Here is a 24,373-nt window from a genome sequence, read left to right on the forward strand (position 1 = left end):
TTACTTATTTTAGCCTCAGATCCTACATCATTTTCACTGGCATTCACTTTGTTATTGCTATTAACCCTTTTTGTGAAAACTGAAACAAAAAAGGCATTTAGTATGTCCGCTATTTCCACATTTTCTATTATTGGCTTTCCCCCTCATTGAGTAATGGTCCTACCCTGTCCTTTATTTTCTTCTTGCTTTTAATTTATTTGTAGAATGTTTTCTTGTTTCCCTTTATGTCTCTAGCCAGATTAATCTCATTTTGTGCCTTGGCCTTTCTAATTTTGTCCCTACATGCTTGTGGTGTTGTCTTTTATATTCATCCTTTGTAATTTGACCTAGTTTCCACTTTTTGTAGGACTGTTTTTTGAGTTTCAGATCACTGAAGATCTCCTGGCTAAGCTAGGATGGTCTCTTGACATACTTCTTATCTTTCTTACATAGTGGGATAGCTTTTTCTTCTGCCCTAAATAATATCACTTTCAAAAACTGCTCAGTTTCTTAAACTGTTTTTTTTCACTTGGACTTGCTTCCTGTGGGCTCTTACCTTCCAACTCCCTGAGTTTGCTAAAGTCTGCCTTCTTGATATCCATCATCTCTATTCTGCTGTTTTCCCTCCTACAATTCCTTAGAATCATGAACTCTATCATTTCATGATCACTTTCACCCAAGCTGCCTTCCACTTTCAAATTGTCAACCAGTTCTTCCCTGTTTGTCAAAATCAAATCTAGAGCAGTCTATCTCCTAGTTGCTTTCTCTACCTTCTGAAAGAAAAAATAGTCTCCAATGCATTCCAAGAACTTGCTTAATAATCTGCCTTACTGTATTATTTTCCCAGTGGATATCTGGGTAGTTGAAGTTCCCATTACCACCAAGTCGTATATTTTGGATTATGTTGTTAGTTGTTTTAAAAAGCCTCATCCACTACTTCTTCCTGGTTTGGTGGTCTATCCTACCATGACATTATAGCCTTTAAAGCCTCCTTCTGTAATTTTAACTTTACTTTTATTTTTAATTACATTATAAAAACTGATACTTTTTTCATTTATTAATATAGGAAATTTAGGTGTGAAACAGAACATAGGCCAATTAAAATAACATTTCCTGAGTCTGTACCAGAAGTGGTCTTCTTCAGCCATCACACAATAATAGTTATTACCTGCATGAGCAGTTTTTACTTCACCAAGGTCCCAGCACCTCAACTGTACTGTGAAATTTGGAGACTGTTCTCCCAGAATGAACTCACATGCTGGCAACTCTGTCTGTAAACCAGTACACCTGCACCTGTAAGTGTCCCCTAGATACCAACAGCAGGACAAGTCTGGGGCTTTTCAGACCTTGCATAGTTTTTCCACAGTATTTGAGGAGGGAAAACAAACTTTTTCCACACTGTATAAGTCACAGTGATTTTCCATTTAACTTCGTGGTATTGGACCCTGGTTAATTTTCATACCCTTCTGGTGTTACCTGTCTTGTGCCAAATTTTTAACTTTTCTGTGGTCATAAAAGAGGGCAAGTTTTCTTGATCAATATCACTTGAGGTTGCTTTTACTTTGTATAGCATGTATCCCTCACATATTACACAAGATATTATTATTAGAACACGTTGGCTTAATGCCATACTTCTTTAAAAGCAATTACAGAAATATGTTTACTATGTAGAGTGTAACATAAACTTACTAAAATCTCAGCTAAAATACAAACACCGCTGTATTTTAGCAACATTTTATTTTACTACCGTTACTTCTTTTTTCCTTTTTTCTTTACTTTTTTTTGTATGTTTTAGCTATTTGAGATTTTAGTAAGTTGACTGTTATGCTTCACTTTTTTTTACAGGAACTTTTTTTATTTTTTACACAATTTACTGTTTGATTTGATCAATGCCTCTTGCATTGCTTTTAATTATTTTTTTACACAAATTACATTTCCAGTACTTTCTGTACCCTGGTTGCATTTCCACTAGTATATTCAGAAGCAGTTAAGCCATACAGAAATCCCTAATTCCTTCAGTGATTTTAACTAACTCATCCATAATCACACAATTTAAATCAGATTTTCCCTATCCCTGCAGCAGCCAGCACAATTAATTTATTATAGACGCAAAATGCCCCTCCCTCCTCTTTTTAGAGTGGCTGAAAAGTCATGTTGGAGAGAAAAGCATAATGGTGATATTGCCATAACTGGGTTTCATTATTAAACCAAGCATTCTTTTTTTCTTTCTTTTTATAAACACTTTAAAGTCCTTTCTAACATTTTATACACTAAACACTAAATAGTTAGGGGAAGTAAAAGTAATAAAGTCCAAGATCTCCAGTGTTAATTTGTGCAAAAATTTAGCTGCTTGTACTTTTTTTAAAGCACTCACTTCAGTTTTTCACTGTTTAATAAGACATTTCCATAGATCTTACTAGCTACTAAAGTCTGGGACCGTAACACTTCTATTTTATTTCCTATAACAACACATTTCTTAGCTGAATTTTCCTCCGCAGTCTAAGCTTATTTTTTATGATTTTTTGCTCTTATTTCTTAACTTAGTATACTTTGCCTGCACAACTATACTCTCTAAATTCAGTCCTTCAAGGTTGTCTGCCTTTTACTTTGTTTTTTTTTTAAACATTTTCAGAATCTTTTCCATTTAGTTTGTTTCCTCCTCTTACAACTTTGAGTTGTTTTTTATGCTTTTAGTATTCATTTTTCAAAGTAGCACATTTTGTTTGTAACATTTTAGACACTAGAAACAATCCTTGTAAAGAAAGCTTCATCTGGGCTTTCTTTGCATTAATATAAAAACAAACAAACTAGACACTATTTTTATGGCTGTCAATGGGTCCTGTTTTTTGAAGATGTCAGGACATTCAATAGACCTCTGCTGTGCTCTGCTAAACATTCTTTTAAGAAAAATCGAATACCATTCCCTGGAATTCCTTTTTCACCTGGATCCAGTCTCCCTCTAATCTTTCTCTGGGGAGTCTATAGGATCCTCCCTTAGATTTAATCCACTTCTCCAGCATGATGCTAACTTCCTCATATTTATACCCTTAAACCCTACCAATGCCATTTCTCTTAATGCTAGGTTAGGACCCTAATACTAAGGATATATATGTTACTAGCTCCAGAGGAGCAGATCTAAGTCATGGCACCACTATGTTAGGGTTCCTCTGAGTCCTCTTCCACTTGGTTCCCCCAAAATTGAGTCCAACTCAGTCTTGCAAGTTTGGTTCCTTTATTTGGCATGCATCAAAGCTATGCTGAGTTGATCCAACTCAACCGTAAGGGGTGGATATGGGGCATACCACACATCCAAAGTCACCCGAAACCTCCCTTCCTTTACATACATTTACACATCACATTACGTTCACTAATTCGTTCACATCACATTACATTCACTGTTTGGGGTTTGACTTAGTTGCTTTATAGAAACCAACCCTGCCCTATGCACTGTCCATGTACCGCTTACTCTTTACCTCATCTTTATGTTCCCAACTGATCTTAACCATTGTTATCTTGTCTATTGTAAATGGTTTCCTTGGTGTCCCCTAGCTAAATACAGACATTCTGTTTCCAGCCTGCTGGTCCATTTACCTCTCTAATACTGTCTCTAAAGACAAAAAATAAGGCCTCACCCATGTTCAATTACTCATGGACCAGGTACTGATTTCTCTTGACAATTTTTAATAAAAAAAGTTCAGAGTGTGGTGTTAGCTCTCAATCACATACAGACACTTCACCATCCCAATCGAGGACAACTCATACAGCTGCAGACTCACCTGTGCTGTTGCAATGCAAGTGGCAAGTGATTATTTTCTTCTGTCAGTTTGGGCTTAAATCGTGGCACTGGGTGACATAGATACCTCCTGGCGCTCCCTCATAGCAAGGGGAAAAGAACAATCTGCAATATCCTCTTTAAAGGGCACTGCACACTCACACCTATGTGGCCAGGAAATTTGTTGAGTTGTGCACAGAAGGCACTACTCAGCCACTTCTCCACTATGCTTCAGGCTAGGGTAAATATAACTCAGAGTCTGAAAATTCAGACTAGTTTGATTCAGTGTCTTAGTTAGAAGACCAGATACAATTAAGTAGTATTGAATGGTTTTTGACTCTCCAGTTGTGATAGTGGAAAGATTTCCTAATCAATGTTTAGAGATTTTGGATTTATCTGTTAGTGTTCTTCATATTTATTAAATATAAATATACCAAATGGAAACTAAGGATGGTCATCTAAAACTCATTGCACGGTAGATACTATTTATGGCTAATGTGAAGTGCTAAAATGTGAATGTGTTCAGAAGGGTTTCCTAATCTTTAATTATTTGCTAAACAGTTGTTCATCAACGCACAGGTGTCCACTTGAGAGATGTTGAAGCCTTGATGATCACAAACAAAGCAAGTCAAAAATCAAATGCATTGTTGTTATTTATTCAGATGAGTGAAGCAGAGGTCAACGGGCAATTTGAGTCGGTGTGTGAATCAGTGTTTAGCGAAGTTGAAGCTCAGGCAATGGATGCACTTGACCTCCCTGGATGCTTCCGAACAAGAAGCCACAGTTACCTGCGGGCCATTCAGGCAGGTTACTCCCAAGATGATGAATGTATCCCTGCTATGGGATCTTCCAACATCACCTCAACTATCAGGTCAACAACAGGTAAGAAAATCTATGCTGGCCTCTTTCACATGTAAAGATAATCAGGATGGAAAATGGTGCATGAGACTGAAAGCCTCTTTTTCCTGTGTAATTATCATAATTGATATTGTCTTTTATATTGATATAGTACATTGAGAATCAGGCCTTCCTTTAATATTGTACTATAGTGCCTGCATGTCTGAATGTGTAGTTATGAATAATTTCATTTTTATTAGAACTTGTAAGTGGGCCTGGAATATAATGAGCCTGAATTTCAGCCTAGACTTAACTTCACCTGCTTTGCTTGCCTGCACAGTTTTGCAAGTGCAAATAATTGCAGGCAAAAAATGGTATTACTTAGATATTTAAATAACTGATTGCAACTGCCTATCTTGAATTTAAACATCTAAAACAGATCAGTTACATTCATAATCACTTGGGCCCTTAAATTGCAGGTGCAAAAAGGGAAGATGAGGTTTAAATATCTGGTCCAAACTCTTAGGGGTAGGGCAGGATGTAACTTACTTAACTTTGGGAAAAGGGTATGACAAATGATCATATACTGTGGCATATTTCACGTATCTTCACTGTTACTCATCACTAATCATTATTATTCCACTCATTTTTAGGATTCTTTCACACCTTTAGAGCGACTTTTTTCTCTTTTAAATTGCTTAACAGAGATTAATTTTATTTTATTATTATTTTTAACTGTCATTTATAGAGACTTATCTACCTGAGATACTGTGACTTTGCATTGCAGCTTAAGCATAGCCTTCCCATTCAGGAGATCACTTTCTTTTTCCTGGAGTCATAAAGTTGAATAGAATATGATACATTTGGCAAAATCATCAGATAGACAATAAATATGACTGCATCACATTGTTTTTTCCTCATGAAAAATGCTATACATTGATTAGCAGTCTGCTGGTTAAATGATGTGGTTTTGAAAACTCTAACCTTCATTTCACACATGATTTCCTTCTTATTTTTGAAATGATTTATCAGATAGATTTTGTTGCCTAAATATGTAATATTTCTTATTTGTCAAGGTCAGGGAATAGTGACACCGTAGCAAAAAAAGGACTATAGGAAAAATGGTAATTAGAAATTGGGCCCTAAACAGAACTCTGGTTCCAAACACCATAGACTTTAATGGGTTCTGAATCTGGATCTGTGTTCAGATTTTTCAGTTTGTGACATTCTCTAATCAAAAATATTACCCCTGTGCCACTGTGTTCTTAACTTTTATGGGGTTACTGATGTAAGACAAATACTCAAATCAGAAATATTTATTAGATTTGCAAGTGTGAGCACTGGTTATGTGGTTAAATATTAATTGAAATTTCCAGTTTTCAAACAAGTCATTAGCTGTAAAACCATGGAATAACTATTTCATATTTCTATCTTCAGCATTTAGCAGGTTAGAGACAGATGCTTTATTTCATATTATTGCTACATTTCAAATAACCCCTTACTTTCTCCCTTACTTGTCTGAAAATTGTAAAAGAAGTTATTGGATACAATACGGTATAAGAGGCTGGATGATATTTAACGTGCCCATAGGCTTCTTTCAAATAAAAGCTACAAAGGTCAAAGTTCCATTTCAACCTTCAGTGCAAATTAAACCTTTTGAATCTTTAGGGTTTTTTTTCCTGCTGCTGATGTTATGAGCTCTTCTTGGCAACGTCATTAAAGCCATTTCTTCGAAAATTAACAGGAAACACAATTTCATTATTAGTTGAAACAGTAGTGATAAGAGGGTGGCTGCCTTTTATCAGTGTTGTAAAGAAATGAAATTGTAGCACAGACTAGAATTTGTAGCACTGGACTAATCTAAAAGATTTAATAGTGTAAGAGAAAAATGTAAATCAGAAGCAGAAAAAGTATAATATTTCATTTCTGAATTTAATTATGGAACTATCTATTTTGGATGTACATTTATATATACAGTATATTTATAAAGCTTAGTTTGTCAAAAGATGTTTACAAATGTCAATAGACATATAGGTTTTATTCAGGATGGCAGGAAAGCTACAGCTTTATTCAATAGTATGTGGGACATATTTGCTCATTTCATTAGAAGCATTAGGGTGTCCTCATAACATTGGAAAGGAGGTTACCATAGTCATCTCTTCCAATATTTAAACCACTTTCCAGGGACATATGTGATCCCAGGACATGCTCTCAAGTACTGATGACTACTATGGGCTAGCTTTTGTGCCAGTAAACTGGGCTATCCACTGGACGAATCGCTATCCGTCCTTGCTTGTCAGATTGACTTTTTTCTGCTGTGGGAGGAAGCAAAAGTCCTCCTAACCTCAGCAAGGTTGGAAAACAGGGGTTATTTTTTGCCATACCACCTAAACAGTGAACTCAGGCTACTTATTTGGTAGAATTCAAAATGATATAATCGTACTCCAAGAAAGGAAAAATCAGATTAGCGACGAATGTGAACCTGGAGACTCAAGGACAGTACCTGTAGTTTTGGCCTTAACTACATCGGGAAGAAGCCAGTGCTCCACTCATTCTTATGGTCCAGTAAGAATAAGTGACAATGACCCCAAAGCAGTCCACATTGTTGGATGCCAGTGGTAACTCCCACTCCTCTGTGTGACTCTTGCCAAGACTAACTATGCTTCACTGTGGTTAAGAACAGCCAGAAGTTGGGAGTGGGTGAGAGGAGATGGATCACTTGGTGATCACCTGTTCTGTTCATTCCCTCTGGGGCATCTGACTTTGGCCACTGTCAGCAGACAGGATACTGGGCTAGATGGACCTTTGGTCTGACCCAGTATGGCTGTTCTTACATTTTTATGTTCCATTGGTTTGTTAAGGGGATAATGCTGTAACCTTTCTGCCAAATGGTGTCAGTAACAGGAAGGGCTGAGTTCAATATTTAAACAAAGCCAGCTCAAGCCCCCACACAGAAATCTGGGAAAACTAAACACTACCCTTGGACACTTGCGACAGGCATTACTTCCCCACTCACAAGCATTGAGTCTGGATATAACAAAGGAAAACTTTTATGAAGGAGAGCATTAATGCTGGGTTGTTCAGCATTAATCTGGGAAAACAATGACTCAGCAGTATGCAGACAATAAGTAAAACACTTGCCCCATTGCATCTTGGGCAACACTTTGCCTCAGTTTCCTATCTTGTGGTGTGAAAGTTCAGTGGACAAATGTCCCTTTAACATTCCACTCCCCACTGTTGCACCCCACTCACAGATCAATGTAAACTGAACAAGTACATCAAATGGTGACACTAGCATTCATATTCCCATCTCTAAGGCAAGCAGGGTGTCTGCTGCTCCCCGCTTGCCATTCAGTAGTGTTCTGGGTGTGTTCTGCCCACGGAAGGTTTGGATAGAGGATTTGTGTGTGTGTGTGAGAGAGAGAGAGAGAAAGAGAAACATGATTTGACCCTAATGCCTTAATAGAAAAAAATCCCCAGATAATCAGTTAAAATAAAACCAAAAGAGAAGAAAAAAAACCTGCATTCAAACAGAGCTGACCTGCATAGTAATCATTTTACTGTGTGCCCTGAAGCTCATTAACTGGTCTTGAAGCACTACCAAAAGGAATGAGTTCCGAAGCCAGAGACTCTTGAATGAAAAAAGGCCCAACTCTGGCCTCTGAGAATTTTACCAAAGGAATGAATAGCAAGTGCACTGCAATTGATCTTCACTGAGTCACTGGGATGTAAGGTGAGAGGCTGTGTCTCAGACAGGAATCCCAGACCCATTTAGGTTTTAATAGCTAGAGGCAAGGGTTATATTGGTATAGCAGAAAATTCTTGCTCTAGAGGGTGGTAAAGTGACCAATAACCAGTTCTGGAACTTGTAAAGGACCCTGTTCCTTGGAATCAGTCACATAATTTGAATCAGTATTTGACTCCTTTCTGTCAGCTAGGAGAATTTATGGAGTAGCAAATAGCCAGTGGTGAATAGTGGGAAATTGGTTTAGTTAAATGAACCTATCTCAACCAGTTGCACTCAGACTAGTAAAGGGTACAGTAAATAGAATTCCATAGTTATTAAACTATTGAACTGTAATTCCAAACCAGATTGGTCACATAGCATGAGATAGTTTTCAGTTATAGCTTGGGCCCTACCAAATTCATAGCCATGAAAAACGTGTCATGGACCATTAAATCTGGTCTTCCCTCGTTACATCTGGGCTTTTGTGTGCTTTTACCCTATACCAAGGGTAGGCAACCTGTGGCACTCATACTGCCCGAGTCCTGGCCACCAGTCCAGGGGGCTCTGTATTTTAATTTAATTTTAAATGAAGCTTCTTAAACATTTAAAAAACCTCATTTACTTTACATACAACAATAGTTTAGTTATATATTATAGACTTATAGAAAGAGATCTTCTAAAAATGTTAAAATGTATTACTGGCACACAAAACCTTAAATCTGAGTAAATAAATGAAGACTTGGCACACCACTTCTGAAAGGTTGCCAACCCCTGCCTATACTATGTAGATTCCACAGAGGAGACCAACGTATCTCAAATTCGGGGTCCTGACCTAAAAAGGAGCTGCAGAGGGGTCGCAAGGCTATTTTAGGGTGGTCACTATATTGCCATCCTTACTTCTGTGCTGCTGCCTTCAGAACTGAATAGCCAGAGAGCGGCGACTGTTAGCTGGCTGCCCAGCTCTGAAGGCTGCTCCCTGCCAGCAGCAGCACAGAAGAGTGGCAATACCATACCGTGCCATCCTTATTTCTGTGCTGCTGCCTTCAGAGCTGGGTGTCCGGAGAGTGGCGGCTGCTGATTGAGGGCCCAGCTCTGCAGCAGCAGCACAGATGTAAGGGAAGCAATACCACAGCCCCACCTTCAATAACGTTGTGACCCCCCCACAACTTTTTTTTGGGTCAGGACCCCTACAGTTACAACATCATGAAATTTCAGATTTAAATAGCTGAAATAATGAAATTTACTATCTAAAAAACCCTATGACCATGAAATTGACCAAAATGAATCAGGAATTTGGTAGGGCCCTAATTATAGCTCACTTCACCAGTCAATAATAAAATATCCTTGGACTTTCAGATTTCCTTTCTCTTGCTGAAAATTATTTTTAATTCTGTAATTTTAAAATTATCTCTAATAACTAGATCCAAATGGGGAAGCTTGGAGTGTGATCCGTAGGTATTTAGTCATAGAAGTCCTGTTAATGATAATGAGACTTGTGAGGTTATGTTCCAACAACCATGCTTCAGGACTCCCCTGATGTTCAATATTTCATTTATCTGGTGAGCTGCAGTTTAGCACAGTGCCCGTTACTGAACCAGCAAGCATTCTTCTTGCCGTCTGAATCATTAAGATGAGTTAAGCTTCTCCTTCAAGGCTATGGATGTACTGAATATAGGGAAATGTATCAGTCATGAGTGGAGCTATGCAATATAACTGTCCCTGCCTGCAGGTATATGGGATCTTGGGGAGCAATTACCACACAGGTGGGGTGCCAATTAATTTCTTTATTAAAGGAAAAAAAGGAAGTGGTGGGAATTTAACAATGAAATACGATGGGATGGGGTGTATAGGGTGTTTACAATAGACAATGATGGCGGGGTTCTTATTGAACAATGTAGGGAGTTCTAACAGTGGGGTACAGTAAGTGGGGTTCAGCACAATGGGATACAGTACAGTCAATAAGCATATCAAAAGAAATGCAAAATAAAATGGTAGCTTCTATATGAAATGGTCAACAATCTTAGATAGAATGTATTAAGTGGTTAGAGGCCTTATACACAATGTAACACAATGATATCAATGCAAATACAAAATATATCAGAAGAGTGGAAGCAACCAATGGGGTGTTATAATTACAATTAAAATGTGAAAATAAGTGAACTTATGCAAAGTAACGGTATAACAGAAAAGTAATGACTTAATTTGTGAGGCTAGGATAGCAGATAATTTGTCAAGGAACAGGAGGGGGGAGGGGAGTGAATGATTAGTGGCAACTGATGAGAGGAGAGTGCGGCTGGAAGCAGCGAGAGACTCTGAAGCCCTGCAGGGTAAGGACAATGGAGCAGTGTGATGGTGATCTTCGGTAGGGGAGGGGCAGTGGAGAAGTGTAAAGAAGGGCTAGAGAGAGGTTTAAGCAACAAGTGGACACCAAAAACAAAGGTAAAAAAAAAACAGCAAAGGGTTTGGGAAGTTTCACAGGGGGAGAAGCAGCAAAGGGTTTGGGAAGTTTCACAGGGGGAAAAGCAGCAAAGGGTTTGGGAAGTTCGGAGGGTGATGCAGACGCGGGGTGGGGGCAGCAAGGAGTTATAACAGGGAGACACGGAGAAGCACACAGAGGGGGAGATTGGAGCGGGTGAAAAACAGACCCGGGAACGTTCAGGGAGAGATCAGGACAGCGGGAAGATGAATTTGAATGAGCAAAAACCTTATCTATCTTAACCAACGACTAGGCAAAACAACAAATATCACAATTCTAAGCAAAACTATAACAAGCAACTATACGGAGCAACAAAACAGTAAACTATAACAAGGCAGGTGAAACTTACAAGCTCTACAATCTTAACAAACTATGACTTATTAAACTAAAAAAAACAAAACCTATGGTGCACCTTATGCTATGGGGAAGTCACAGAGGGCAGAGTGGTATGTGCCCAGGATCCAGCTCCCAAGGAAGCCAAGGGATGGTGGCTGAAGCCAAGGGATACAGCTGAAAGCAGGGAGCCCCGAGGCAAAGCCCACAGGAGCAGAGCTTAGCAGGCACAAACTTATTTTTAGCAGCAAAGTGCCGCGGAGTTTAAGAGAGGTTTTAAGACACAGACCAAGGTTTAGCTTGAGTCTGTGTGCTGAGGAAACAGAGCCAGCAGCTAAAGTAATAAAATAAAAGTAGGGAAAGTTTCACAGAGGGATTCTTACCAGTCCCCAAGGCAGCAGCAAAGGCAGAAGCAGCTGCAACATCAGAAGAAGCAAGGAGGGCTCGGTACAGTCTCAATAATCAGGAGATCTCTCAGGTAGCAATTCCTTCTTCGTGCGGGGGGGTTCAAAAAACGGGGGTACGCTCAAAAAATAAACGAGAGCAGAGAAAGGACCCCCCAGAACCCCTGGGTGATCAGACCAGGCAGCAATGCAGGAACCTTTCTGATGTTGGTTTCAAAAATGTCTGTTTTTAAAGGCAAACTCAGGCAGTTTCCCACCAGTAATCCTGATAGGCTCCCTCTGTCACAGGGGAGGAGGCACAGGGAAAAACCAGACAGGTGAGCACAGAAACATGTCTGGGCAGAGTCCTGTGCAATAGGTGACTCAAAAGCACATGAGGTCTATGACTCATGCCCAGGATCTTAAAAACACAATAGGTCTTGCAGCTCTGGACATTGCCTGCCCTACATGGAGTCCAGGTTCAACGAGGTGATAACAGGACTAACCCTTTGAACAGGGCAGTGGTCCCATTTAGCACACAGCACAAGTGGCCATCCCTTTGAGAAGGGCAATGGCTCTTGTTAAACAACTCAAGGGGCCCTCCCTTTGAGAAGGGCAGTGGCCCTGGTAAACAACTTAACAGCCAGGGCAGGGCGGCCACAGGAGGAGAACAAAAACAAAATAGAGTATGGGGAAATAGGGAGATAGCTGTAACAGATAATAACCTCATGCAAAACTGCCCTGGCTACGATGCATTGATGGGTTCTATGCCCAAGAATTATCCTAATCTATTAAAAATATGCTCCTCCAATTGCTTAAAAATAAAAGGTTCTCTGACCAATACAAATAATTTATTTTAATCTCTTAATGAAAAAAAGATATATGGATTGGGTCCAGACTGCTGCTTTGATCTTTTTTTAATCCAGTGCAATTTGGCACATAAAGCCTACCTATATGAGAGCAAACAAATGGGCTTAGTGCCACACGCTGGTATCCAAGGTTCCACACTTTGTCCCTACTCAAAGAACAGGAAATAAATGCAGTATCTGAGAGATTGCAGATAAATGTGGATTTGTAATGGCAACTACTGTATGTGTGCATTGAAACAAATATAAAGAATTTAATTAAAATAATATAGAGAAGGCTCTTCTCTAGATCATGATTTGCACAATGACTTTAATTACTGTCAGAGCCCCTGTTTAACATTTCTTTCTCTGTAGGACTCATAAAAGGTACCCTGTAGCAGCATTTTTGGATTCTGACACTGGGCCATGTACCATGAGAATGTGCATGTACCATGAGAATAAATTATATATCAACATGCAGTGACCCTGATTCTACACTGAAATAGTCACACATAATGTCCATTGCTCTCAGTATATATCTGAGGGTATCATTAGAGTCTAATTCTTTAAAATATACTAATATGCTGATCCTATGAGGAGCTGAGTGCCTCAGGACTGCTCTTCTTTATGCAGGCAGCAAAAGTCTTTTCCAGCCACTGGGGATTCCTTGACACTCAAGGTCACCCTGTCCCCATGCAGTGAGGGGTAGGATCAGGTGGCATAGGCGCCATTATGGCATTTCTACATAACCCAGGGATTCATCCATAGTGGATCACAAGCTAAATATGTGTCAACAGTATAATACTGCTGCAAACATAACAAACCTGATTCTGGGGTGTATTAGTAGGAGTGTTGTAAGCAAGACACAAGAAGTAATTCTTCCGCTCTACTCTGTGCTGATTGGGCCTCAGCTGGAGTATTATGGCCAGTTCTGTGCATCACATTTCGGGAAGGATGTGGACAAATTGGAGTCCAGAGAAGAGCAACAAAAATGATTAAAGGTCTAGAAAACATGACCTATGAGGGAGATTAAAAAATGAGTTTGTTTAGTCTGGAGAAGAGAACACGGAGGTTGAACATAGTTTTCAAAGTACATAAAAGGTTGTTCCAGGGAGGAGGGAGATAAATTGTTCTCTTTAACCTTTGAGGATAGGATGAGAAGTAATGCACTTAAATTGAAGCAAGGGCAGTTTAGGCTGGATATTAGGAAAAACTTCCTAACTGTCAGGTGGTTAAGCACTAGAATAAAGTCACCAGGGCCTGATGAAATACATCCTAGAATACTCAAGGAGCTAATAGAGGATATATCTGAGCCTCTAGCTATTATATTTGGAAAATCATGAGAGAAGGGAGAGATTCCAGAAGACTGGAAAAGGGCAAATATAGTGCCCATCTATAAAGAGGGAAGTAAAAACAACCCAGGAAGCTACAGACAAATTAGTATAACTTCTGTGCCAGGGAAGATAATGGAGCAAATAATTAAGGAAATCATCTGCAAACTCTTGGAAGGTGGTAAGGTGGTAGGGAATAGCCAGCATGGATTTGTAAAGAACAAATCGTGTCAAACCAATCTGATAGCTTTCTTTGATAGGATAATGAGTCTTGTGGATAAGGGAGAAACGGTGCATGTGGTATACCTAGACTTTAGTAAGGCATTTGATATGGTCTCACATGATATTCTTATCGATAAACTAGGCAAATACAATTTAGATGGGGCTTCTATAAGGTGGGTGCATAACTGGCTGGATAACGTACTCAGAGAGTAGTTATTAATGGTTATTAATAGTATTAATGGTCCATCAGGAGGAGGGAGAAAACTTGTTAACCTTAGCCTCTAATGATAGAACAAGAAGCAATGAGCTTAAACTGCAGCAAGGGAGATTTAGGTTGGACATTAGGAAAAAGTTCCTAACTGTCAGGGTGGTTAAACACTGGAATAAATTGCCTAGCGAGGTTGTGGAAGCTCCATCTCTGGAGCTATTTAAGAGTAGGTTAGAGTAATGTATATCAGGAATGGTCTAGACAGTATTTGGTCCTGCCACGAGGGCAGGGGATTGGACTCGATGACCTCTCGAGGTCCCTTCCAATCCTAGAGTCTATGAAAAATTGCCTAGGGAGGCTGTGGAATCTCCGTCGTTGGAGATTTTTATGAGCAGGTTAGACAAACACCTGTTAGGGATGGTCTAGATAATACTTAGTTCTGCCATGAGTGCAGGGGACTGAAGTAGATGACCTCTTGAGGTTCCTTCCAGTGTTATATTCTGTAATTCCAAAAAATAAAATCATGCAAAGAAGGAACTTCACTGCTTGGGTCTTTGAATTCTGTTGGCTTGCTAGAGACTAGCATTAGCATGTGTAAATTCCATCACTTGTAAGTATTTAGTTCCATACTACCGACCACTCTGTCCTGTGTAGAAGCTGGGAAAGACCCAGTGTACTTTGACCAGTTATTGTGTTCCTATAGCTTCCTTTTGTATACCTTACAAAGCATGCAGGAATCTTCCTTCAGCTCTTTTACCCCTTTCAGGTTCCATCAGCAATGATGAAAAACTCTTAGGGAGTCCTCCCTTAAGCCCTGCAGGTACTCTGCCTCATTTTTTACAGAAATATATGCAGGGAGCCATAACATTGATATCTGAGTTGGCATAAAAAGGTTCCTGTGCTGAGTGTATAAAGTCTGTTTTGATTTCATTTTGTCCAGAGCCTTCTGCCAGTTCACATACAAATTTGTATGCACTTGGGCCCACATCCTCAGCTAGTGTAAATGAGCATAGCTGCATTGAAGTCCATAGGACATATGACTGTTTACATCAACCAAAGATCTGGGCCCAATTATATAAAGTTATTAATAAGATGAGGGGTGAGATTCTCCTCTGCTCTGGATCCTTTACTTCATATAGAAGGGTTTGGATGCTATAAAGGGGCCCAAAAAGCCCTGTATCCAGCTGGGGGTGGGGGTGGGGAATTCCTCTGGCTGAGGTACTGTAGAATACTGGTCTGTGGCTGCTCCTGAGGACTCTGTCTCAAGGTCTGATTCAGGGATTATGCCAGAAGTAGAGCTAAAAGCTGGAAGGGGATGACGGAGATAGAGCTGCAGTTCTAAACAGCACTGCAGCCCGTAGGGTAGCCTGGACAGGCTGATATAACTTAGACAGACCTTCAAGGTTGTCTAAATTACACCAGTGGGTCTCACAAACCCCCAGAACAGCCCACAATTACAATTATTAGGGCTATTCAGAAATGGTAGATACAAATATATCTCAAAACCTATATCTATACAGATATATAGATATAGATATAAATACAACCTTATTTTGAATAACTCAACAATAAAAATTAGAAGAGTGTGTGTTTTTTCACTCTCTTCTTTTCATAAACAGCTTAGTCATAAGGATGAAAGTAGAGGTGAAATCCTGGCTCCACTGGTTAAATTTCCATTGACTTCAGTAGGGCCAGGATTCTGCCCTAGGTGTACAAGACCTAAACCCAGCGGTGTGCTATCTACAAAAGAGTCAGATGTTTGGTCTGAACACAGGACTGGAAGCCACTCTATTTTTGGCTTTGGTAGTGACTCTTTCTGTATCCTTGGTAAATGGATTTCCTCATCTATATACACAGGATATAATTATCCATCTCACTTGGGTATTGTGAGGGTTAGCTGTTTGTAGAGCCCTTTAAAATGAAAAGCATCATATAAAAACTAAACATTGTATTACTTTTATTATTAAAGTTGGTTTAGTAATTTATAATTATCATTAATCTAGGAGAACTGTCATCTTGCACTATCTTGTATAATTGCATGATACTTCTTTTAAGGTTGATGGATTACACCAGTGTTTCTCAGCTTTTTCAGGTTGGTGACTCCTTAGTGACAGTCAAAGATTTTCACAACCACCTATAAAAGTAAGAGTAAAAATAGATCAACAATCATAATGCTAACCCTGCGTGTCTCTTTAGAGGGATTGACAGCATACTTGACCTTGAAAGATAAAGGTGTGTGGGAAGGTGGGGGGGGCAAGATTTTCTTGGCTATAGATTGTAATAATACATTCAGTAGCCTTTGACTCCTCTGATTGTCTTTCATGACCCTCCTTGGGCCAGGGAGGGGGTTGAGAAACACTGAATTATACTAATATGGGGACTGATCCTACTTCACTTAAAGCCAGTGGCAAACTCCCATTGATTTTAATAGGAGCAGGATTACCCAGTACTTCCTTTTCCTCTTTTCTGTCCTTTGATAAGCAAATAACATATTTTCAATGCCTCTAATATATTTTTTAAATGACGCATTATTAAATTCACATTTTCCCACCTCCTTCCTGCTGCTGAAAATCTAAGATCGTATTTTGTAGTGCAATTTAAATATTTTAAAAGAACAAAGAAATTGTCTAGAACAGTGAAACAGCTGTCAACACTACTTTGCTGTCTACAGGATGCTAAATTCTGGTTAGACTATAATTTCTTGCTAATTAACTGATCTAAAATAGAACCCTTTGTAACTAGTCCATCAACGATTCCACAACGTTGGTGTTGCCCACCTCTCTTTTAACTTTAGTACACACTTACAGCTTGTGACCTTGATGTCTTGCTTGATTTACATTTCTGTTCTGAGACTAACATTAATTACACTGTCAAAATAGATCTTACCATCTATGTAGAATGGGCAGCCTTCAGAGCTCTATTCTTCCAATATGGAGGCAATGATTTACCACACTGAATTACTTGATTATTGTAATTCCTTTTATATTGTTCTCCTTCAAGTTCTAATTAGGAGATTACTGTGTGTTAAAATGCTGCTCTTAGACTTCAACATTTTCAAAATTTAGTGGTCACATTTCCAAGTTTATTTGTTTTGTTGGTTTCCTGCTCAATATCACATAGTTTCATCGATTTTACAGCTAGAAGGGTCTGTTGTGATCATCTAGTAAACCACAGACTTGTACCTAGTCATTTCTGCACCATGCCCAATGGCTTGTAATTCATCTTAAGTATCATATGAACAATAAAGCTTTTGTATTGTCTCAAATGGATTCAATTCAGCCCTGAGATGTCAAGAACAGATGGGTACATCACATGCTGCATTAAAAGTATCATTTGGTGTAAGATTTGTCCAGCAGCAGTGACCTGGTCTTTCAGAAAACTGTCCTATATTTTTTGAAATACAGATACAATAGACGCTAACCTAGCCCATCTGTACTGCACACAGTGATAATGATAATTTGCCAGATCCTCTGCTGGTGCAAATCGGCCTAGCTCCATTGACTTCCTTGTCGGTTTCTTCACTGGAGCTACACCGATTTATGCCAGCTGAGGATCTGGCCCAATGTTTAATACTTTACAAGCAAATGCAAAACTACAGAAATATATAGGATTTGGTCCCGTCCATTAACATTTCTACACAGCAGGTTTTCAGACAAGACTTTGGACCAGATTATTACTATTTGCTGCATGGCTGTGAATGGGGAAAGAGATCATGGGGATATCTCCTCTCTTCCCTGCAGAAGCCAGTCACAAGCAGCAACCCTTGCCCTGGACCAGCGAAGTTGGTTGACTGCAGAGAAGAATACGTAGTGTAGTTGCTTTGCTCTGTTAGATGCCAGAATGCTCCAGGTGAGCTGTCACTGAGGCTAAGTCTATACTGCAGTTGAGGGCAATGTGGCTGCAGCACAACCAAACTATCTTTACTCTAGCTAGCACAAGTACCAATAGCATTGAAACTGCAGCAGCACAGGCTTCAGCATGAGCTGTACAGACCCGACCAGCATTCTGGGTACTTCCTTGGGCAGCTAGCTCATACTGAAGTCTGTGCTGCTGCAGCTTCACTACTATTGGTACTTGTGTTATCTAGATGAAAGCTAGCTTGGGTGCATCTGCACCTCTGATGGCCGTATAGGTATACCCTGAGATGAAGCATATATGTACCACCCCAGTGCCTCAAAGGCATGATAGAATTCTTTGTAACTAAACAGCTCCGTCAAAAAACCTGAGCACAAGGCTAATTGCAGCTTCTTAATCTTAAGGTTTGTACCAGAATATGGTAATATGTGGCCAATTCTTAATTATATATGAGATGTGTGACAGATGTGCACTCCTATCTTCTATTTCTAAATATTATATTTTGTGATCAGTTAAATCTGATCTCTGACAACCAATTCACCTTTGAGTGACCCATCAGGGAAAATGAATAGGAACTATTACAACACAATGGCCCAACAACCAGACTACGGAAGAGGCTATTTCACTTTAAGTATTTAGCCAGATTTCACTCTAGTCTGTGATAAAAACAGATACATAAAAGTTCTGGTAGAACTGTAGTGCAGGAGGGAAAGCAGAGTAGTTCCCGAGGAAGTACCAGCACACAAATGTGGAATCTGGAAAGCAGAAAGAAATATTCTTTTTAAAGAGACAGAGAGAGAGACAAGAGAAGCTCCCTGGCAATAGGCAGGAGGGCATGCTACTGGGCCAAACTAGGGGCTTGATTACACCTACAGTGCTGCAGCAGTGCAACTGCTCCGCTGTAGTGCTTAGTGAAGATGATACCTAAACTAATAGGAGAGCTTCTCCCATTGGTGTGGGGACTACACCTCCCTGAGAGATGATAACTATGTCAATGGGAGAGACCTTCCCATCAACCGATTGCTTTCTACACTAGGGATTAGGTTGGTATAACTACGTCGCTCAAGGGGGTGGATTTTGCATACCCCTGAGCGACATAGTTATCCTGACATAAGTTGGTATAGTAGTAAAAGCCTCAGATTTGATCTCTGGAAACATGTGACCATGTAAGCCTCTTTGTCCTGGAATGGTGATTAAGATAGCCAATCTGATTAGCTTTGGGAGAAAAGTAAAAATTTAGCTATGATAAGAAAATCATTTATTTTTATTTAAAGTATACTCGTTCTTTGATTTCCAATATAACTTGTTTTTTAAAGAATTTGGTTGTGAGTTTGCAATATCCAATTCTACCCTATAAGTAAAACACCCAGAAATATTCCAAAAGAGAAGGGCTCTGGAGTCTGGGACACTCTGGTCCCAGGATAAGGACGAAAAGATCCTTTTCCAGTAGAACAAAAGGCAGAAATGGGCACCCATGCAGGAAATGGCCAAGAAACCAAAGAGCAGACCAGGAGAGTGGAAGAGCCAGTGGATAACAAGGATATATTCTTGAAGTCTGCTTTGCCACCACCCGTCATTTATACTTGTCCAATGTAAATGCAAAGTGTCTGTGAAACACTGCCATTCTGATTTGGTAGCATTTTACATTCATTTTGCACACATACTATTGATTTCACCAATTGCAAGTGTTGGCTCTCCTCCTATTCTGTGTCTGAAATAATATTCTATAAATTACAAGTTTCCCTGCCATTTAACTTTCTTTGGCCCAAATTAATTGACTTTTATGTACTTTTTGCTATCTGATCAGTTTTGATTTGAAATAATAATAATTTAATGGGGTAATTAAATTGGAAGGCAAGGAATGGGCATTGTAACAGTTATCTGCGGAGAAGTGCAAAAATGTATTTTCCTTTATTCAGATCATGAAAAATTCCTACAAATTGAAGTATTTCCCTGAGATCTATACTCAGAGAACTCATGTTTGTTTGACATGTTTTAGGATCCTCCCAGTTTCTTGTGGCTCTCCTTTTTAAATGCCCTACATCATGGTGACCTCCTTTTCCTCAGGAGCCTTCAGATCTCACTGTCAAGTAGTGGGGAGGGTCACAGCAAGGTGAGGCATTTTTTTCCTTGTGGTACACACTGAGTACATGCTGTTTCTGCATGTAAGAGGGACCAAGCTCAAGACTGTAAATGTGGATCCTGTGCATTACAAGTGCTACTAGACTGCCCGGCTAGCCCCAACAGACTAATTTATGTTAACTTTTGCCCATTCCTTTAGTTGATCCATCTTTGTTTAAATAGCCCAAAGCCACATATGCATTATATCTAAACATTTCTAAAGCATCTCATTATTATTGAGCACAGAAATATATTAATGATGCAGGAAAGAGGCCCCTGGCTAGATCTCACACTTCTACTTTCCTTTTGTCTATATAAAATTGAAATGAACCTACGTTATATCCTAATCTCTGAAAGTTGTTTTACATGGTCATTAGAGACCAGATTGTGAAGTAGATTGACAATATGCTTATGAAATATAAAAAACATATCTCGGACACCTCTTTTTTAAAGGGAGGGCTTTTATCCTTCAAATGGGACTGGATATATAGGAGATTCCTCAAAGGAGTCATCCTTTGATCAGCAAATAAATCATGTAAGTGCTCAAGATATCATAACTCAAAAGCTCCATTTGCTTTCTGCAGACAATAATCTTTTAATGTTCATTATTCTTTGTTTTGAAAAGTGATATCTTTTTTTGCAGCCACGAGTGCTTTAAAAAAAAGAGTTCCATATTCCTGCTGCATATGAAAGCATTTCTAACAAAGCAAGGCAGTGCTTACAGGACACTTGAGGGGTGCCCATTTTCAGTGATGTAAATGCATTTGATTATAAGAATTCTCATAATGATCAGAAGATCACATAATGAATTTAGTACTCTCTACATTTGGGTCCAGATTTTGCCACCCCCTTAAACTGGCTAGCACAAAGAACCTTTCCTCTTGTACAGTTGCAGGCTTTGCACTCTGGCAGAGCAAAGGAAGTGCCAAGGTAGCACTAGCCTCACCTTCTTTCTTCACTAGTCAAGAGAACTAGCACCCACAGGAGAAAGCACAGTGCATTCTCTTCAACAGCAGTTCAGTGGTCTTGCTCCTCTGAAATCTGGGGCACATTGTATCTTCCTGCAGCAAGATGCCCTCTGGAGCACCTACTGAGGGAGTGTGCCTGTGCGTCACCTCCAGCACAGGTAGCCATACCCAGGATGAATAAAGCTTGTTACTCAGGAAATCTGGTGTGCTTTCCCTATCTTCTCCCATGTGTAGCAAGGGGAAACCATTCTTTTTAATTCCTGGTATCTTTGAGTAAGTTCATCATGCAATTAACTTTATCTCTGTCAGCCTGGATAATGGCATCTTCCCCTTGAGTTAGTGTTTAATGGCTATATTGATTCATAAGAAAAGGACAAGCAGATCGTGCAAATGCACTGACAACAATGGGTGAATTAGAAAGCTGCATCTCTTGAAGGTGGCTGGACTGTGACCTCATGAAATTTGATGTCCAGTTCAAAATACTAGGTGTCACCTCCTGCCTTTCATCTTGAAATCTCCTGATTCACTTAGATAATCTTAGGCCTAGCTATTTGTAATAATCTCAGTTCGAAAAGCATTTCATTTCTAGTAGAAATTATATTTGCATTGAAAAATTCCTAAAACTGTTTCTATAGCACTCAGAAAATTCAGTCAAATGCAATGAGGTGTAAGGGGAAAAAATCTGCTTTCAGTTATACCAGTTACATCTAAAAGTGCCTTTCATCGAAGAGAGAAATCAGCATAAATACTATGGATTTATACTGTTTGTGTCCCATCTGAAACCTAAACTGTAAGCTCTGTGGGGCAGAGATTGTCTTCTGTACAATGTGTCTGTACAGTGCCTCGCATGCTGATCTCTGATTATGCTTCATAAGAGATATCATAATGCAAGTGCTAATGAAAGTTGAACATGGTTCAGAGGATTCATCATTCATGGGCATCTTTGGGCCAAACTCAGTGGTGATAGAGAGTTTTATGTATTATACATGATATGATAAGTGACAATATAGTGTGCCAATTTGGTACTGAGTGGGTGTGCAAACCATGTGTAATTTACATAGTGAGGGAAGATAGCAATAACATCAGCTAATAGGAATTGACTTGGATAAGATTGCAGCTGCTTATATTGTACTAGGACTAAATCTGGTCCCTACAAAAAAAAGGGTGGGGGGAAGGGTGTTACTCTTTTTCCTGCCCACCAAATGCCAATTTTATGCATATTACACGATCCAACTCCTTTCTCTTGATCAACTTACACCAACTTGATATTGTCTTTTAACTTGACCCACTGTGAATCAACATAGAAGCACTTTATTGTACTGACATAAATTTGCCTAAAAATTTTTGTCCTAATAGGAAAACACAGAGGGCCGCCCAGAGGAGGGGGGCAAGAGGGGCAATTTGCCCAGGCCTCAGGCTCAGCAGAGGCCCCCACAAGTTTTTCAGGGCCCCTGGAGCGGGGTCCTTCACTCACTCAGGGGGCCCGGAAAACTCTTGCGGGGCTGGGCCCTGGAGCTTCTTCCGCTCCCGGTCTTTGCCGGCGGGGGGGTCCTTCCTCTCCAGGGCGGAAGGACCCCCCACCAGTGAATTACCGACGAAGCGGACCTGCCGCTGAAGTGCAACCCGGTCTTCGGCGGTAATTCGGCGGCGGGGGGCCCTTCCGTTCCGGGACCCACTGCCAAAGTGCCCCGAAGACCCGCGGCGGGGGCCCCCCGCCGCCAAACAGGGCCAGCTCTAGACATTTTGCCGTGCAGGGGGCCCCCTGCCGCTTGCCAGTCCCGCGGCTCCGGTAGACCTCTCGCAGGCACGCCTGTGGATGCTCTACCGGAGCCACGGGACCAGCGGACCCTCCGCAGGCACGCCTGTGGGAGGTCCACCGGAGCCACCTGCCGCCGATGGCCCCAGGCCCCTGGAATCCTCTGGGTGGCCCTGAAAACACAAGGCAATTGCTTGTATATGTTTGCATTAACGATGGATAAGTATCTAACTAGCCCGTACTGCTATTCTAAGGAGCCTATAAGACATCTATATAATTTAGCATGAGGAGGGAGGTTTTTGTGTGTGTATTGATGTATACACTTCATTTCCTTGTTTTGGGATGATCACAAACTAACTGATGAAGATACGTTGTAAATTCTGATTTCCAGAAAAAGGTTTCTCCTGTTTATAAAAATAAAACTGTCTTTGTTGAGGTAACTCTATAAATGTAATAGGAAAGACGGTCTCAACCTCTTTTATTCGTACTTCTTTACATGTTCAGGTTAAAACAATCCCATAATATTGCTTGACTAATGATGCCAACTCATTTTTCTCTTTGTGCTTCAGAGCTGCTGCAGATGTCACAGATCAATTGTCAGTGTGGAAGCAATCTGTCATTTTTACTTTGTATGTGCCTTTGTATTCAACAGCAAGATTGTTGCACAGTGTATTGAAAATGGCCGGCGATTAAACACCAAAATCATTCACCTAAAAAATAAAAAACTCACATCAAATTTCACATGTTCCACAATAGATTGGGCATTTTCTGTGTTATCCAGGAATGCTGTTTTACGTTGGAAATAAGCTTTTACATAAAAACTGAATCAGGGCATTTCCAAGGAAGCTTGGGCATGCCTCTGCTCAACCTGCACCCTGTATTCAGAGGCTGCACTGACTTGCTCCAGGCCTCCTCACAATGTGTGTGTGAATTGTTCCACTTAAGGGCGAGACGTAGGAGCTAATAGAACAATACAGGGAAAATGGCATATGAAAAAACTGAGTCAAGGAGAGATTGAAAAGACTGGAATTGTGTATGTTAAAAAGGAGACAAATAAGAGGGGGCTTGACAAAATTGTACCAAATAGTGTATGGTAAAGAGCAGGTAGATTGAGAGCTTCTGTTCTCCGCATCTCAGAACATAAGAACAAGGGGAAATTTAATGAAATTAAAAGTTGCAAATTCAAAATTGAGTAAAACAAATATTTTTTCACACTCATTGCCACAGGGGACTCTGGAACTCATTCCCACAGGAGATCACTGAGGCAAGGAACTTTGCAAGATTTGGAAGGAATTGGACACTTTTATGGATAAGAAGACTAATCTAGAAAACTAACAGAGACATAATAGTTAATGCTGACAAAAGTTTTGGAAGAGATACTAAACCTGGTGTTTTAGGTTTTAGCTAATCTCTAAATATTAGAGATCAAGATGAGGCCTAATGTAGGGGACAGCTCCCACATCTGCCTACTGCAGGATTCTTTTGCCCCTATTAGCACATTCCTCACTCTCTAGTTATCACTTAGCTAAGCAATACATTTCGTGTTCATTTAAAGCAAAA

At 39.9% G+C, this 24,373-nt stretch overlaps 1 protein-coding gene across 4 annotated transcripts in view; it reads left to right on the forward strand.

Annotated features, from left to right (window-relative positions):
* Positions 1 to 24,373, forward strand: part of DLGAP2 (DLG associated protein 2) — a 674,215-nt gene that overhangs the window by 599,302 nt on the left and 50,540 nt on the right. For all 4 annotated transcript variants that reach the window (XM_030555545.1, XM_030555544.1, XM_030555547.1 and 1 more), the window contains one exon: positions 4,414 to 4,633. In XM_030555545.1, coding sequence (XP_030411405.1) covers positions 4,414 to 4,633 — 220 coding nt within the window. The remainder of the gene's footprint in view (positions 1 to 4,413; positions 4,634 to 24,373) is intronic.

Source organism: Gopherus evgoodei, chromosome 3, assembly GCF_007399415.2.
Source record: "Gopherus evgoodei ecotype Sinaloan lineage chromosome 3, rGopEvg1_v1.p, whole genome shotgun sequence".
Classification (NCBI taxonomy): Eukaryota; Metazoa; Chordata; order Testudines; family Testudinidae; genus Gopherus; species Gopherus evgoodei.